Source organism: Bombus huntii, chromosome 3 (genome assembly GCF_024542735.1).
Source record: "Bombus huntii isolate Logan2020A chromosome 3, iyBomHunt1.1, whole genome shotgun sequence".
In the NCBI taxonomy this organism is placed as follows: domain Eukaryota; kingdom Metazoa; phylum Arthropoda; class Insecta; order Hymenoptera; family Apidae; genus Bombus; species Bombus huntii.
The window spans coordinates 9,472,695-9,490,773 of NC_066240.1; the positions used below are offsets into that span (position 1 = coordinate 9,472,695).

Genomic DNA, 18,079 nt, shown 5'->3' on the forward strand with positions numbered 1-18,079 from the left:
TCGTATTCTTCATTTCTATTGCTAGCTGTATTGTTATAGTTTGTTACCCTAATTATTTTGAATAAAATTCTGTTCGTTTGTTATGCCCATTGTTACGAATGAATTAAATTTCCAGATAATTCCGATATCGGATGCAGTTGAAACTTTTTACCTGCATTTAAACCATCGTCGAATATTCAATCGTATATACAGATTCCAATCGTAATTACTTCATTTTTTATATACGCGCAACGCTCGTAAATTGAAACCCCAACAAACTGGGGGACGTTTCTCTGCATAAAATGCTCGTTCACTCCGTTGAAAATTCATGTCGAGGCGAGCTTAAACTCGCGGCAGTTTTCCACGTTTCCACACGCACGATCGTGCAACGCGGTTCCGGCGATCGATCATAACCGTTGGAAAATGAAAGAGAGACAGAACGAGGAGAGAGACAATGGCCACGTGGAAGTGAGGTGCGAAAAAAAGGAACACCTTTGGGAGAGGCGTGCATATAGCCAAGGTATTCATGGCCTATGCAACTTCTACAATACTTCGAGAAAGCGGAAACTTTTGTTAAAACGTGACCTCGTCGTGAGTTGTCCGCCTGTTTCGACGTCCCTATATTTAATCTCGTACTTAACTTTTCGCCTATACCTATAATGCGTTTCAATTTTTTGCCATACGCAAACGAACTTTTGCATATACTTTTTAAACTGTAATATAACACTGTATACTTGTAACTCGCATGACTATGTAATCCGGTGTAATTAGAAGTTACTGTGGAACCTTCAAGTTAATAGGCAGTCTTAATAGGCATACTTAGTACCTAATTCAAGAAAAGATGTTCAATTCTATGTATTTTGCGCAAACTTCAATAAAATCAGATTTATGAATCTTAAATTTTGTTCACGACCACATCACGATATTTTCAACACGCTTAGTTCTGTTGTATTTTTCCTTTTAGTTGCCATAACACCTAGCAATGAGATCTTTCTATAAAGATATAAATACCAAGAAACAAGGTGATATCTTATAGTCAATTATTATTGTTATCATTCATTTCATCTGTCATTTTCGCCTCAGCGTACTAATTATTGTTCTGAGTCACTATGAACGTGCCTCTATAGAGGAAAGTAAGCATTGTATATTTCGTAGATATTTGCTCGATTTGCTCAATGAAAATTATTCAATCATTTAACAATAGAAACATTATTTCCTTTAGAATTTACTATTCCTCTATCAAATTATCCACGTAGAAATCTACACAAAGAATACATATAAAAATAATACACACAAAACGTATATAAGAAATATGCAATTAAGATAACAAGGATTATGTCGTGATAAGAATTTTATTCCAATCTGCTGCAAATAACAGGCATCTCATTTCATCAACGAAAACTAAAAATAGTTCACATAGTCGGCTACTCCCATTGCCAATGCCCATTGCCATTTATCTCTGGACACAGGCTCTTGAACCTTGGAAAGCGGTGGTTTACCATGCGGAAAGGTTATCGTTACCAAGCGGATATACAACGAACCAATGATTCTTGACTCATCATCGACGCTGCCCATCGAGCCGCTCTGTTTCGTCGTTCGACTCTCTTTCGAGTGGCCTCGCATCTCTGTTCGAGATCCACTCGACACGACGCGGTTGTATGCATACCCGTGCGTTCAAGACACGTTTCGAGGGATCATCGGTGAACGCAAGTGCAATATGTATTACGTAAACTAGAAATGGCAGCATATCGATCGCAGTCCGCGCTATTAGATAGGCCTGTATAAGCATTTCGCGTGTTTCATCAGCGACATTCCGTGCCCCGTGAGGAATACGCATTTATTCGTTCTAGGAATAGGAAGGTTTCGCAGGCAGAAGGATACGTTGAACAATACTCTGGAGCACGGCAGTCAATAGTCGTATTAGCTCTGCTGCGTTCTTTGTATCGTTTTAAATCCGATTATGTTTCTTATTGGTAACAAATTTGTTAAAGGAAGATTTGAAAGAATCGTTGTAGATGCGCATAATTCACTGTCTTAGGTGTATGCAAATGGCTTTCTTGAAGTATCAACCATCATCTTGTTTAGTAAAACAAGAGTTAGATTAGGACATATACATGCGAAGATTACGATAGTGTTAAAAAGGGTTAGGGAAAAAGCAAATGTGTGATCGTGGAATTTTAAATTATATATATGTCAATTGTTGCTAGTTATATGATTTTGTTTTTTATTAGTAACAAATTTGTTAAAGGAAGATTTGAAAGAATCGTTGTAGATGCGCATAATTCACTGTCTTAGGTGTATGCAAATGGCTTTCTTGAAGTATCAACCATCATCTTGTTTAGTAAAACAAGAGTTAGATTAGGACATATACATGCGAAGATTACGATAGTGTTAAAAAGGGTTAGGGAAAAAGCAAATGTGTGATCGTGGAATTTTAAATTATATATATACCAATTGTTGCTAGTTATATGATTTTGTTCAAGAATGATATTTGTATGAAAATATAACAACTGTGCTTTTCTACTTACTTCAAAGTACAACAGATATACAGGGTGGTTGGTAACTGGTGGTACAAACGGAAAGAGGGTGATTCTACGCGAAAAAAGAAGTTGAAAATATAGAATAAAAATTTTTCGTTTGAGGCTTTGTTTTCGAGAAAATCGACTTTGAATTTTCGCTCGGTACGCGTGCGGTACGTTATAACGGATCTCACTGTAGATCGTTGTCTCGATGGAAAATTTAAAAAAAAAAATTTTTTTTTATTCTATATTTTCGACCACTTTTTTCGCGTAGAATCACCCCCTTTCCGCTTGTACCACCAGTTACCAACCACCCTGTATTTTTCAATTGTTTATTATAGCGAAGAAAATAGAAATAAAACTAGCGGTAAAACTACACTTAGAAGAAGAGAAACTGTGAAACAGGTATACACAGATGCTTATCGCAACAAAACGAGAATCGCTGAACGCTACTAAATACGGGATAGAGGCAGCTTAGAAAACGCAAGCAAGAAGTGAAGATTTTAATTTCACCTCTGATATTGCCACGATTAGCAGAAATTTCAGGTTAAACCTGGCATGCGAAAATATTTGCTCGTCAACCTATCTTATTAGAGAGTTTGCTTTGGTAGAACGTACGATAGGAATGAGAACGGGGTGAAACGCGGTGGATAGATTGAAAAATATTGGAAGTGCGCTTCGATTTCAGCCGTTTCGTTGTTTGTGACAAATGCACGTGCGATCGCGTGTAGTGATTGGAATTTACGTTTGCCTGTAATTCGGTACCGCTATGTCTGTCCAAGTTTCTGGCCCAGAAACTCGAGAACATTCTATTTTATTATCTGTTCCAAAATTGAAAATCGTTGTTAGATCTACAGTGGCCCATGAAGGTATTCCAACGGTTACGTAAAGAGAATTTTTATATGTATATTGTATGTGTCATAAAAGAGATTTTGAAATTTTGTTGTGACGTTCGTAAGCGATTATAAATTCGGCTCGTAAATCAAACTTGATCTCTGCTCGTCTATTACGAACTATGTATAAACTTCTGCTGCTAGCAGATTCAGTAGGTACTTTAGTGTTCAAAGTTTTGATATTTACGTATCTGGAACTCGTATCTCGAGAGTGCTTCGTCCCTTGTATAAATTCATCCGTGTGTAAGCTCTAGCAGGGGAACGATGTCAATTAATTTGAACTTGCTAATTGACGATTTGTTTTTATTACAAATATGATAAGGGGGAAATGATAATGCGGTATCCTAACTTTTTTACTCACGTAACGTTTATCCTCGGAAGCTCATGAATTTTATCACTTCAATTTCGAATACCTAATTTTAAGTAAATATGTCTTTCATTGTTTAATATCTACTAAGTATTGCTCACAGCTCCATATTGTTTATTTAGAGCAGAAATAAATTTGTATATTTTATTGTTCGATACTTTATGTGACCGTTTTCTGGTTCTTTCACCAAAATACCCATGGGATTAGGTAAAAGGGCTGTAAATAGTTAGTTTTATCCTTCTTGTAACTTGACCTACTTCGAGGAGTAAACTGTTGTAACATCTTAGTAAACCTGTCCAAGCCAATACTACTTTCAACGAACCATTCCTGGAGATATTTGCAAGACTCTATCTCTAAAATTAAATAAATTCTCAAACGTAGTAACCTTCCATCCTTTAGATCAAGTAAAATTTTGTCCCTTTTAAACGTTTAATAAATAGAAAATATACATAGCTGCTGTACTGGTCATGGACGATCTTTAACATCTCTTTTTCACTCCGCCACTTAAAATTACAAATACACGCACGAAGCAAATCGAGTTTCCACGCTGCAAGAGGTGAAAGAGAATTCGAAACGTTGCACTAAAATATTGATCTGGCGGTCGCTCGAGTTCGCGAGGATTTATTCGTTAGATCCAAAGACGCGCGAATTTCTAAGCTGCATAACTATTTGGTTTCACCACAAACTTTAATTAGAACCGTTCTAATTAATCCGTGGTGATCTCCTCGAAGAACAATCGACAAGCACTGACGGCCAAATATTTCGAGCCATTCTGCCGGAAATGTCACTCGTCGCAGCTTAGAGCTCGTTAAACGCTCGGTCTGCCGCTTGTCACTCGCGTCACCGACTCATCGAATGTACAAACACGGACAACCGCGGCAAATTGCTACGTAACAACCCAACGAAACCTTAACCGGTACGCTTATGCATTTCCGGTTGCGGTGAACACGTGCTACTAGCATCTTCGACGAAATGTTTCCTCCATCTTCTTAGAATTTTCCCATTTGAAGCCTCGTTTGGAGTAAATTCGAATTCAAATACGTTTAGTTAAGAACTTGCCTGATACACGCGTACTTGATAAATTTTCAAATTTCATTAGACGCTACGAGACATGAGCACGAAATAGAAGTCACAATTGAAAATGTAATTTAAAATATATTTGAACACTCGATTCATTGTACTATGAATGAATAATAATTATTTGTATTATACAATATATTGTAAATAATTAATTGTACTAAACACTATTTGGTAAGACCAGCCTTACCACTAATTATACGTACGTTTAGGATAACTATTCGTATCGCATACTAATTTCTCACGAAGTGTATGTTTGCAACGAATATTTTGTAATTTCTATATACATTGTCATTTCAAATTTTACCAATATAATGACAACAGTCGTGCCCACTTACAGCGCTGACGAAAGAGTAAGTTTTTAGTTGTGCCCACGTATTGAGAAATGAGAAATAATTTTGAGGATAATTGCCACATCTCTAAAATGTGTGAATATCTAGATATGATATCCTCGTCTTTATTCAACGTAGATCTTTCTTCAGTAGATTCTCAAGCTGGTAACGCCGGCCATGAGAATATGGGCTACACGTACCAACATATTAATACTGACAGGCTACGTTTAAACTTTCCATGCACCGATACACGTGAGCTGAAAATTTGCAATTTAATTCCGAGCTAATTTAAATTCAAAACGAACCGCGTAATCTCGAGCTCTCGCAAGAATTCCTCGACGAAAGTTTGGTCGAATATAAATCTGTCAGGTGAATCGTTTAACCAAGGGATTCGCTAGTTGTTCAGATTCGTTGGCGCAACGAATATTCAATGGTTCGTCAACCGTCTACTGCAAAACGTAACATTCTCTGTAGATGGATTGATTCGATTTCGTTCGGAAGCAGAAGGTCACGCGGTATAATCGAGTTTCCTGAACGTATAGATTCCGCCGGTTACATAGTTTACGGTCTTGCGCATACTCCGATCGAATCTGAATAAACTATATGCTCATAATATCTTTCCGATGTTACATTTATAGACAAGCGTTTAATCCATTGAAGGGTATCGATTTGTCTGAAACCATGAGATTTGATCTAAATCTGTACTTTGTCATAAGTTCTGTACGTTGCTGCTACTTCGTTCGATCGTAGTACAAAATACTGTGAGTTGTATAGGATACATAGCGATATAATATACGTTATATACATACAATAATTATATATACGTGTGATGCTTGAGATGATCATTCATCTACTAATTTTTTATTGAGTATATGTGTGTAATAAATATCTTGTAATTTCTATATACATTTCTAGATGGGTTTGAAACTTTATCAATTAATTATAATCATTGTGTCTCATTACGATACTAATAAAAAATTTCGAAACGTTTTATATAATACATACAGTATGGACATAAAATTTTTCTATGATGAACATTCAAATATTTTCACGAGCCAGTGTATGTTATCGCAACAAATATAAATTTTAACAGTTTCTACTTTTTGGAGTGTTCGTACTATACAATGAAGGAGTTAATGTTCGATATATTCTTTCTTCTTCTATCTATATTTTTCTTCCAATCATCTTCTCACCAATCATCAATTCGCGATCCAAGCGAGTAACGTTGCAGTGCTATCTAATCACAAGGACTGTTTGATGCATTGCTTCAGATAGCAATAGCGAGCGAAACTTTCTGACGAAAACGACACCTATGGCAACACGGCGATTGCACGAAACACGCTATCGGCTGAAATTCCACCGCCTTTCCAGCCAATTCTTCATCTGAGGCTACTTTACGGTCGTGCCCACTGTTATCTACCCTTCTTCTACTGCAGTCACCCCCTGGCGTGCTCGTTCTTCCCCTTTATTGGCAGCCGTGCGGCGCTGAGAGGATTTACTTTCGAAACTCGGAGATTTTCTCACCCTGCACGCTGATTTTCCCGTTTCTTGGCTTGTGAATGCCAAGTCTGACGTGTCCCTATGTTCCCCAGCGACCGGAAGTGATTCTAGCAAGTCGACAGAATTAAGTTCTCCGAGGGTGGAATCGACTGGGAAAATGGCTGTTAGAATATTTTAGAAAATCCAATAAACTCGTTCGGTTTGTACTTGATCCCCAACCAATTCTACGGTTATTGAAATCGTTTAAAGGAATAAGTTGCATATTTGTGCGGAACTGTTTGAACAGATCGAATAAAATGGCTGGGACTCGTCCAGAGAAACTGGAATCTTGTCGATTGCTTTGTATTTCTTTGTACGGATACGAAGAGGATTCAGTGTTTCTTATTCATCAGGATTTTAGCTTTTATTGTTTGTTTTCAGAGCTTGTAAACGTTTAGATTGTCACTTTTTTTCAATTATACTTATATATTTAGAGTACGTCTTCTCATGCATTTCATTCATATTTTTACGAGTGTAATTTCAAATCATCAGGTAAATTTTTCTAGTTTGTATTAATTTTACATTGCTTAAAAGGTATTTTTACTTTAATTTCGTCGAATTTACCGTACGAAAGGTAAGGAGAATAAACACAAAAATATCGCTTTGCGTCTTTATCTAATAACTTTCCCGTTTAGCCCACGTGCTGTATCAGTCTTGTTGTAACGCGTGAACTCGTACAGGTAGTCTTCATCGTCAGCATACAAAGTTCCTGCGAAGTTTGCTCGAGCCTGATAAGCTCGTCTTAATGTGTCTCAAGAACATCAGCCTCTCCTCGATTCTCATCCCTAACTTAATATGTATCACTGGTCGAGATACGGCACATATGTCGAGTTATCGAAGCTTTATTCACCAGAGACGCAATACGTCTTTCCAATGATACCCAATTAGAAGCCTTAACGAGCTGAAACTCACTGAAACGTGCTCATTAGTGTTTGCATGATACGCCTGTGTACATCGATGTCAAATTTTTGCGAATTGGGGTCAAGGAATTTTCGAATTTTTGACGTTTCAAAACCCACTTTACTATTTGTTGACTGTTGTCAGATCGAATGTTTATTCATACGTTTTTCCGATAAAAAAAGGGAGAAAATAAAAAATTTCATTCAGGATGCAACCTATAACCATTCACTGCACACGACGCAGATTCCAATTCACGTGTACTTTTAGATTACATGTATGATACCAACTTGACTCGAGACACATAAAACTAAAAATACAACTAAAAGTCAAAATTGTGGAGAGGTGTTATAATAATTCATATGCGAGTATATAATGTAGAGCTTTGTAATTTGGAGTCAGATGTTGTATGAAAATTACGCATTTGTTAGCAAACAGCACCGTAGTAGATAGAAATCAGATCCGCAGTTTATGTATTCAGAGAGAATTCTTGTATGATAATTCTAAGAGCAAATTTTATACATTGCTCTTGAGAAGACTACTAATAATATGAATCTAAATTTTTTTTAATTCCTTTCATTAGTTATTAAACAGTGTAGAATTTTTTAAGCTCTTCGCGGTTATAAATATATAATTTAAGATACCAATAAAACCTCCAAAGTAGATTCTACAGAACATCAAAAATGTCAAAATACTTTGCTAATAGATCGCTACGTAAGATTCTCTAAACCTAACTATAAATAAACATGGGGCCATACAAACATCAAAAAAGGTTCGTCAAAGGGAATTTCGATGAGTAGGAAGTGATGATGGACAACGTTGATAAATCAGTTGCGATGAAGAAAGCCGCAGATCAACGTCTCTCGAAGATCCTCGAAACGAAGGTCGTCTTTTAGACTTTCGTCGCGACTCTAATTAATGGGCAGAGGCGAGGCAGGCGAACGACGGCTTCAAACACGACATCCAAGTGCGCCGTTGTTCCTGTCCTTCGCGTTTACATGTCCTAATTCCATAATGCCGCGCAGAAGGACCATCCAAGAATACTTAGGCTTCAAGGCGAATTAAAGCGACCTGTTTCAGCGATTAATTTGTCACTCATCCGGCTCATAGGTCGTGAAACGCTCGACAAACGAAGCTACGAAGATTTGTTGGGACGATGCTGAATTCTCTTTGCAAAAACAAAGGAAAATTTGAGCAATGTGCAAGGAACGTAACAGCAGAGTCGACGAAATGGGGGAAGAACGTCTGAAATGAGGCGGCTGCGTGCCGGGCGCATTCATTTCCTTCTAGCAAATCGTGTGGAGGCTTCTTCTTGAGTTACGAGGTGATTTAAATTTATTACGTTCTGACGATTGCTCGTGAAGTCGAGCGCATAAAGAATGATGAAGCAAGAATTAATTGGAGGGTGAGATATTTCAAGTTTGTGGTTTGATTGGTTAATGAAATTATTGTCGAAAATGTTACGTTTCGAGATAGATAATTAGAGATAGCTTAAGAATATTTGACTCAAAAAAGTAGCTCGGCTACTAGCAATAATTAACGCTAAAATAAGTACGATATACCATTTCTTCACTTATCGGAATTTTTTCTTGACTGTGTATAAAGCAATATCGAACGCCAGCTATTCACAGTCTTAATCAAAGAACTCGAAACCTTTGATCTTCGAACAGTACAAACTCGTTCTATTGAAAATGTGGAGGGGTCAAATTAACCACTGGATGAATAAGCAGCCGAGTAGTTCGTCAAAGGCAACGTGGATACGGTGGCATTCCGCGAGCCATTTATCGAAATCCTGTTCGCAATTCGACAGAAAGGCTCGCGGCTAAACCCCGAACACTTGCGTAAATATACAGAAACCTATTTTCGTGAGGATGTCGTCTACTGGAAGGGAAACTAGAGAGAGAGAGAGAGAGAGAGAGAGAGAGAGAGAGAGGCAAACAAGCGACACGTTTTCGACGTGATGTCTCGTGCACATGGAATGCACGTTCCATTCCGTTTCTAATGCGTACGGCTTCGTCATGACAATATTATAAACAGTGGGACGTTCTCACGCGGAACTGTTTCCACAGGGCTATACACTTCGAAGCCGTGCTCGACGATAAAAGGCGAAGAAATTGTCGTCGGTGAATGCGGGGCTTCTTGCATTCATTTTTGCTAAGACGTCGCATCGTATAGTGCAACGATAACAGAAGCACGGAAAAAACATAATGGTTTCGTAGGTGGAATTTCTTTTCTCTCTTCTCTCTTCTCTCTTTTCTCTTTTACCTTGTTTTCTTCTTTCCCTCTCTTTTCTATAACGCGATTATTTTGGAGAAATGTGCTTCCTGTGAAGATAGCATGGGGACGTCGATGAAAATCTAGAATCTTAGTTAGTAATTCAGGAATTTATATCTCAGTTGCGAAAAAATATGGAAACTTAATATTTCGCGAAAAAATCATGCAAATCCCTGAATGTACTGATGTGAATTTATAACGTTTCTATGAAGGATTATGAATTTTTCGTTTCGACCACACTTGTGGATTTCGTCCTGAATTCTTATATCTTTTTTAATACAGGATTTTTATTTACACAAATTTGCTTATTTAATAAAAACCTGTTATTTTGTATATTTTTGATGGTCCTAGCGTTAAGGCGTTAAAAGACAGGTATGAAGATTCCATGTGACTCTTCTTTTCGGCAGCGAATATTTCATACAAAAGCAATTTTCGAGATGCACACGCGGCGCGTAATAATAGGCTTGTTGTTATGTAGGAAATTGCGTGTTATGCAAATTTTTCATGAAAACGAGAATTTAAGGTGACGAAGTTTCTCCACGGAAGTTGAAAAGGTTTGGTGAAAAATTCAACGAATAGTCTCCATTAAAGCTCCAATTATATCTTTGTTCAATATGCAAAATCATTCACGTTGAATTTAAATAAAATTCAAACGTCTTTCAACAGAAACGATCGACCAATCTTATCCTGGCTTATCATGGTGGATTTTTTAAAAAGTTTCAATTAGCTACAAAGCGAAATAAATACATTGCTTCGCTATCGCGAAAACTCGTTTTAAAGTTGTGGAAAAACCAGCTTCCTATTCGTACAGCTTCTATGCTTTCGTTGAAACAATGTTCCTTGCTTTCAGTCTCGATCTCATACTTCTTCGTGTGTAATGCGCAGGTTTAGCGAGGAAGAAGTTCGAGTAGCTATCCTGTCGTTCAACGTGTCTACATCCTCCAGCTTTAAAGGGATCCATGCAGTTTTATAAAAGAACGCGCTTACATTTCCGTATATATCTGCGTGTACGTGCTCATACGAGTTAGATGAGAGTTCATATTTGGTTGAAAGTTAGTCGAGTGCAAACTATGTGACTGAGAAGTTGAAAACTGTCCTATAGTCACGTCATACAAAAAGAAAAGAGGTTGAGTTCTATTTTGCGTAAGTATTACGTTCTCGTAACTATACGTGCTATCTTGTGTTTTTCAATTATTTCAATGTTCCTTCGTGTTCTTCGTGTTTCTTTAAACTTGCAAACGTTGCTGCTTCCGCGGTTGTATCGTCGTTCGTTGCTTTTATTAGATTTTAATTTATTATCCAAGAGGAAGGGGATCGTTACTTTAAAAATATCAACGTCGAGAACGGATCTCGCATCGTTTCGAAAACGTTTACTCGTCCGTCTTCGTCGCGTCTGCTTTCTCATCAAGAACGAAAATAGCTTCCTTCACCGGCGAAATGGAAATGCGTCGACTTGCCACGCGTCTGTCGGTGCACCGTGCAGCTGCATGTTTTCAGCGGTTCTTTTATTTTCCTTTTTTTATCGGGACGATCTTCCGTATAAATTTTTCGAAAAATATACTTGCACGGAATATCTTCCTTTCTTCCTTGTAACAGCGTAGCTGCAGAACATCAAAACGAGTGAAAAGTTCGAAGGTGAAACGATTCTTGACATTTGCGAACATGATGAAACGATTCCTGACATTTCAGTGATCGCAAACCCTTTTAATTATTAGCCTGGATGCAATGTACGCGAGTATGGCCGATCTAGATCGGCACTAAATAAAACGCCCCTCCGGCCAAATATGTGAACGTATTCAGGTTCACCGGGGATTTCACCGACCAGAGCGATGCTATCATGCAGGTTTGAAACGGTGATGCATTTTCAGAGCGCTCGATAAAACGTAGGAAACGAACGAGCCGAATGTAAAACTTCGATTACCAGGATAATGCCAGGAAGTTTTGATATTCAAATTTGGGATAGATTTAGGAAACATGGGGGAGTCAATCATGATTTACTGCAAAAACCAAAGAAAAGGAAATGTTTATTTATTTGTGTGATTGATAAAAAGAATGCTAGTGCTACGAATATATAATTATTTTTGAAGGTGAAATACCATACACCAGTGAAATAGTACGGTGGTAGCAGTTAATGTAAATTAATTATGTCGCAAAAACAAAGGCGAACAAAGGATACATAGTAAATTCTTGACGTACGTCCGGTTCTATTGTACGATGGAATTATACATGGTGTTATTAGCGAAATTTTAGTTGTTACCGCCTAATTGTCAGAGATAATAGATTTTCTTGTGTAACAACATCTTTGCTAATACAGTCAAAGTGAAATTCTACATGTGAATTTTGTTACAAGCTAGCTGATTGTCTTATTCAATATAAAATCGTAGAAGCTATTTATACAAGTCTGTAACTTATAATTTGTAATTTTTCGATTCATTAATATTAAATATTAATCGGTAAATTACGATGTAAGAAGATTTTGATATTAGAAGTAGTCCTGTAAGTATCCATCGCAGACTCTACAAGCGCCACTCGTCGATGTGAAAGAATTCGTTAGAAAGGAGAAAAATGTAATTTTCGTTAGTATTCACGGCAAAGAGGAAATAAAAAGAGGTCAAAGATCGTTCAAGTCCCATTTTCCTCGATTCTATCACGTTCGAATTTGCGTGCGGTCAGCAATCGGCATCCGTACAAATTTCACCAGCCTCGCATCTCTCGTCAGCCATTGCGAAATGGCTCGGAGTTTTTCAGACTGGCAAACGAAAAAGACCGACTAGCTGCTCTGTTCATCCATTATTCCTCATTTACGTCCGCGAATTGAAGGTAAGGGCGAATTTCATTTCCATGATTCACCCGGTGCACGATATACGTTGACGATCACATTTACTCTATCCTCATCGAGCCCGCCTCTTTCCTGCCTGTGGTATTTTGTATTTCAACTATGAAGCCAAGAATGATAGACAAGCAAGTATATTTGGAAATTACTCTACTATATTCTAAGATTGAAATGTCTTACGAATATATAGCGTTTTCATTGTTTCTGGCCATATTGTAGGAACGTAATCAACAAGTAAAAATAAGAATATTATAAATTATATAAAGTTTTGTTGGTAACATTTTAGTATAAATTTATATAAAGAACCCAAAGTTATATGTTGTTAATAATATATTCTTCTTGCACAACAAAAACAAATATATTAAAAAAACAAGTGAATTTGAATAAGTAAATGTTTCAGATCACAAGTCAGCTAATTATTGCGTTGCATATAAAAAGAAAAGTATAAGAAAAACAGTGCGGCTGTGATTGGAAATTTTTAGCTGGTAGTACGTAGGCAAATATTGAACGCAGCTTGAAATACGAGCGTAGCAACAGATTCTGTATTATAGGATACTAGAGATTGATCGTGTTTACTTTACCTATAATGCAACTAATCGCGATCGTGCAAAATAAGATCGCTTCGAATGCTTACATTCTCACTTCTGAATATGAAATGCTGATACAAGCTTGATATCGATGTACATAGTATGAAATTTATTATACCTACAAATTTATTGAGGATTTTACTGAATATTAGCAATTGCGTCATTAATCCTTTGCATTACTTCTCCATGCGGAGGTAGCATCGATTGTATCGTGTTATCATGAAAATGGAAATAAAATATACACAGTTAATATTTAGTATTTTCATTTCAAGGAACGTTTAATATTTGTTCGTAATTTGGTTGAAATAAAACTAAACGTCATATGACATTTTTTGTAGACTGCATTTTGGAATTTCCGAGAAGATTGAAAATACTTCGGATGTCTATTAGTAATAAAGTTTTTCCTATAACATTTTTTGCAGATTATATCTTGCAACCTAATAAAATACGAAAATTGAAAACGCTGGATATAAATAATAGAATTTTCGAAACGTGACTTGTTCGGCATCGTAATTCTGTTGGTCTGGTTTCTTTGGAGTTTGGAATTTAAATTGCCATATTTAAGGAGAAATCTCGTGGAAAATCGCGCTGAGCCTCGGTCAGGCTTGTGTATTTTAGCGGATACGTGAGGAAACTGCACGACGAAGGCATGACAGGCGGTAAATCTGCAAACGAGTAAACGAGGGAACGAAAACGATAAGTTTCGTGACGAGGCGGCAATCTGGTGGAGTCAAGGACCGTACGTTTGAAGCCAACGACACGTTCAATCGGTTGTCGATATTCGAAAGTTTAGAGCGTGTCTCTACACACGGGCATGTTAGAAGTCAATATTCACGCGTGCATCGGAAACTCAGTAACATTGATTCTTGGATTTCGTGGAATTGCCGGGATTCGAGGAACATCGGGTTCCGTTAGATTTGCAGACGGAAGTTGAACGAAGAAAAGTTCGCTTTTAACGGACAGCAAATCGATTGAAAGAAAGAAGAACGGGCAATTGAATCAGCTCCATTATGTATGTGGTGCATGCAATATATGAATTCATCACGTAATTTCACTATTTTATCATCGATGAATCTTTCAAATCCTCAAAAACACATCGTCGTAAAAATTACTATGAAAAATTGTTATACGAGTCGATCGTTAACACTAGAAATATTAAACCAATCAAAACGACTGGTATCAAACCTTTTGTATTCGCAATTACTACACACACATATCCCCATTCATCTTCGTTATATCGCTTTAAAAATCCAGCAGCATATAGTCTAATTAAGTGTGCGTAACATATGTACACGTTATGTACACGTTATCGGTCGGTAGTTGTAGTATTAGAATCGTATTTCATGCTTTTCCGAAATACTAGTTATTTTATCGTGAAAGTAACATTCCATGTTTATGTTACAGGAAATGGCCACGTGACGCGACAGAAAAGAACCTGGCCGCAAGATGAACACAAACGGCAATGTCGGCTCTCAGGAGGGTGGGAACGGTACCGATTACGGCTCGAGCGAGGAGACGGCAGCCCTGCTTAGCAGGGCGCCACCCCCGCCGGTCGTTGTTGCCGCGGCGTCTCAGGGCAAGCCGGTGCTCACGCGACAGGATCGAGCAACCTTTCTGGTTGCCTCGCCACAGTTGTCCGTCTCGGGGCTCGGCGGCTCCGAGGAGAGCGGCACCACCGAGGATCCGGCTACGAGATCGGTACCGGACATCGAGCTGCACTGTAGGCTAGACGGCGAGACTCAGTCACAACTACAGCCGCCACAGCCTCAACCGCAAGTGCAGCAAACGATCATGCCTACCGGTTACAGGACCAGGCAATCTTCCCACCAACACAGGTGTCGCTGCGATCGTAGGGACTCGTTGGCTCCTTCGTCGGCGCTGCATCTGGCCAGAAGTGTGTCTAGGTAAGTCGTGTTCTTTAGCATTTACACTGGATCACCATTTAACTGAACCTGTCAAGAGATACAGTGGCTATAGAAAGTATTTGCAAAGGTTGCTTTCTAATGAAATTTTTTTTTATCAAGTTTTACGTTTCACTTTTATACAATTCTTGTAGACGCATGAAGGTACTACCAAACCATACAAGATTTAATATACTTGGATCCAATTAATTAGTACGTTGATTTCCTGGGATACAATGGTGGATACAATGGCATTTTGTAGCCACAGTAAGCTCATTATACTCGTTTGTGAAAATATTCGAGCAGTTATCATACAAGGTAATTGTTGATTATAACATAATTCTGTATGATTGCGCAGAGGTAATAAGCGCTATGCTGTTTCTGTTGATTATATCGGTTGATATATAATATATATAATTTATATTATACAGGGTGGTTGGTAACTGGTAGTACAAGCGGAAAGGGGGTGATTCTACGCGAAAAAAGAAGTCGAAAATATAGAACAAAATGTTTTTTTAATTCTTTTTTTTTAATTTTTTTAAAAATCTACAGTGAGGTCCGTTATAACGAGACGTGATAAAGTGCACGCGTACCGAGCGAAAATTCAAAGTCGATTTTCTCGAAAACAAAACCTCAAACGAAAAATTTTTATTGTATATTTTCGACTTCTTTTTTCGCGTAGAATCACCCCCTTTCCGTTTGTACCACCAGTTACCAACCACCCTGTATATAAATTTTTAATAAGTAATATTTTAACCAATATAACATTTTCGGTGTTTGGATAATCGAAGCACGTAAGCCAAATTGTTCGCTCCCCTATGTATTAACCATGATTAATTTCACACATTTTAGAACGATTCGCTTCTAATTAGTCACACGTTCCAGCCCTCATCCGTTACGTCGCGTGCATCACCGAATCGACGATTACCACGTGAATCCCCAATTTAACGTAATTACGAAACAGCGGGAATATTCGGGATATCGTCGCAAGAAAGTTTCAGTTTATATAACTAAGGAAGTTTAGAAGTTCCGCTTACAACCCGACGCACGTTGAAGAAGGGTTGCAATGGAACTGAAGATAATCCCTGGAACGTTATGGTCTGTAACATTTTAGAACTTAACGCTTCTGATCATCTAGGTTACGAAATGAAACCTATTCTGTACCGTTTATCAGATCTCTCCACGACATTTCAGTTTCTAAGTTTCCCTTCGTACACCACTGAATTCATACGATTCATAACAAAGATCGGTATCAATGAGAGACGGTGCTATTTTGTTAGAAAATTTAGTTGTATGGCAGATCGTCCTCTTTTGTGTTCAACAGGGCAGTTGAACGCCATACTTCCAAAAAGGGTTTCGCTCACGTAGGTTTCCGGTGCAAAGTGTTAAGCTCCGACCTCGTTTCGAAATCCTCCGTGATCTAGCAGCCCCTATTTCCGACATGGTTTGCCATTTCCTATTTCCAAATTTGTGCCAACCCCTATTTCCTTATATGTACTTCGTAAGGCAATACCACGCCAGTGCTGCAATACAGGAAGGAACTATATTTCAGGATATTGTGCGTGTAACCGGAGATATTACACGAGCTATATCGGGTATTCTAGGAAATTTACGCTCGTAACTAACGGAGTCAGATTGTTTTTGTATAAACTGTAACTGTGATATACCGTATGCAGAAATTCTCGTATAACTTGGAGCTCGAATAGCGATTTTATAGACGGCAAAGGAAAATTCGACGAACGAACTAAGTCATCTGCTGTGTTGAAGAAATGAAGCGACATATACAAAGATAGGATATGTTTCAACAAAGAAATCGTGATATTCGTAAGATCGACAAATCGAGTGACGAACAAATTCTTCTTAGTTGAATAAGTTAATTAACACATTCCGTCTATTTTTCCAACGAACTTCGACACTGATTCTTTGATATGATTTAGATTTGAAACAATGGAAGAGATTCGATTCCTCCTCAACCTAATTGTCCCACTTATAATTACAAGATTTCTCATCAAATTAACTATGTGTTTTATTTATCCGATATATCAACTGTGATAGCATTTGGGTCTCAACTGTGACTAACGTTTCCCACACAATAGAAAGGATGCATAAAGCGTAGCTAAGATAGTAAAGTAACAGTCTGACCTAAGTGGTCAGTCTATTCGAAGAGGAGAGCGAGCTAACACCGTTTAATCACCAGATGATTTACGATCGGTGATAATCCTGCTCGTTGGCTGAGTCGTTCCAAGCCGATGTATCAGAACGGAGTCGTCGATGTACACGAAATACCTCGTGCTCTATTTCGAGGCAGATTCCTGTGATATACTCGTATCCTACGTAGGCCATCCTACGTATTCGATCGGCTCAAACTCTATTTACAGCGTCGTATCTTTCGAATCCCTCTCATTCGTTCGCTCGTATTATTTTCCGCTTCTCTGTCAGAAAACTGCAATGTTTCCTTTTATCTTCGAACGATAAGAAAACATTCGAACGCGCAGAGTTCGGGGAAACGATCAACCATACAGCATCGATACGACGCCATTTCGTTGATTTCTTGTACGGCCACACGAAATGTTTCTTTGAGGATTTCTCGAGCGTAAAATTTGTCAGCAGCTCTTACATCTTTGTGATATAACGTGAGATAAAGTACGTGATATATTTGGAAAGGAAGAAATTGTAAAAGGATTTTGAGAGGAATCTCTAGGAAGAAGCGTATCCTATTATAGAAATTTTAGTGATTTCCGTATTTGATTTGAAATACAACCGGATCAATGTAAGCTTCCGCCTAAAGATAGTAACGCTGTTATTATATTTGTCTCGAAATTGAGAGACGCCGGAAAGCATTAAGTTGGAAAATAATTCGGCAAATGGTATTCTTCTGTAC

General features: G+C 37.9%; 1 protein-coding gene across 3 annotated transcripts in view; it reads left to right on the plus strand.

Moving 5' to 3' along the window:
• The window catches only part of LOC126863720 (small conductance calcium-activated potassium channel protein), a 235,982-nt gene that overhangs the window by 54,636 nt on the left and 163,267 nt on the right, over positions 1-18,079 (plus strand). For all 3 annotated transcript variants that reach the window (XM_050614155.1, XM_050614156.1, XM_050614157.1), the window contains exon 2: positions 14,702-15,201. In XM_050614155.1, the coding sequence (XP_050470112.1) occupies positions 14,744-15,201 (458 nt within the window). In that variant the 5' untranslated portion in view covers positions 14,702-14,743. The remainder of the gene's footprint in view (positions 1-14,701; positions 15,202-18,079) is intronic.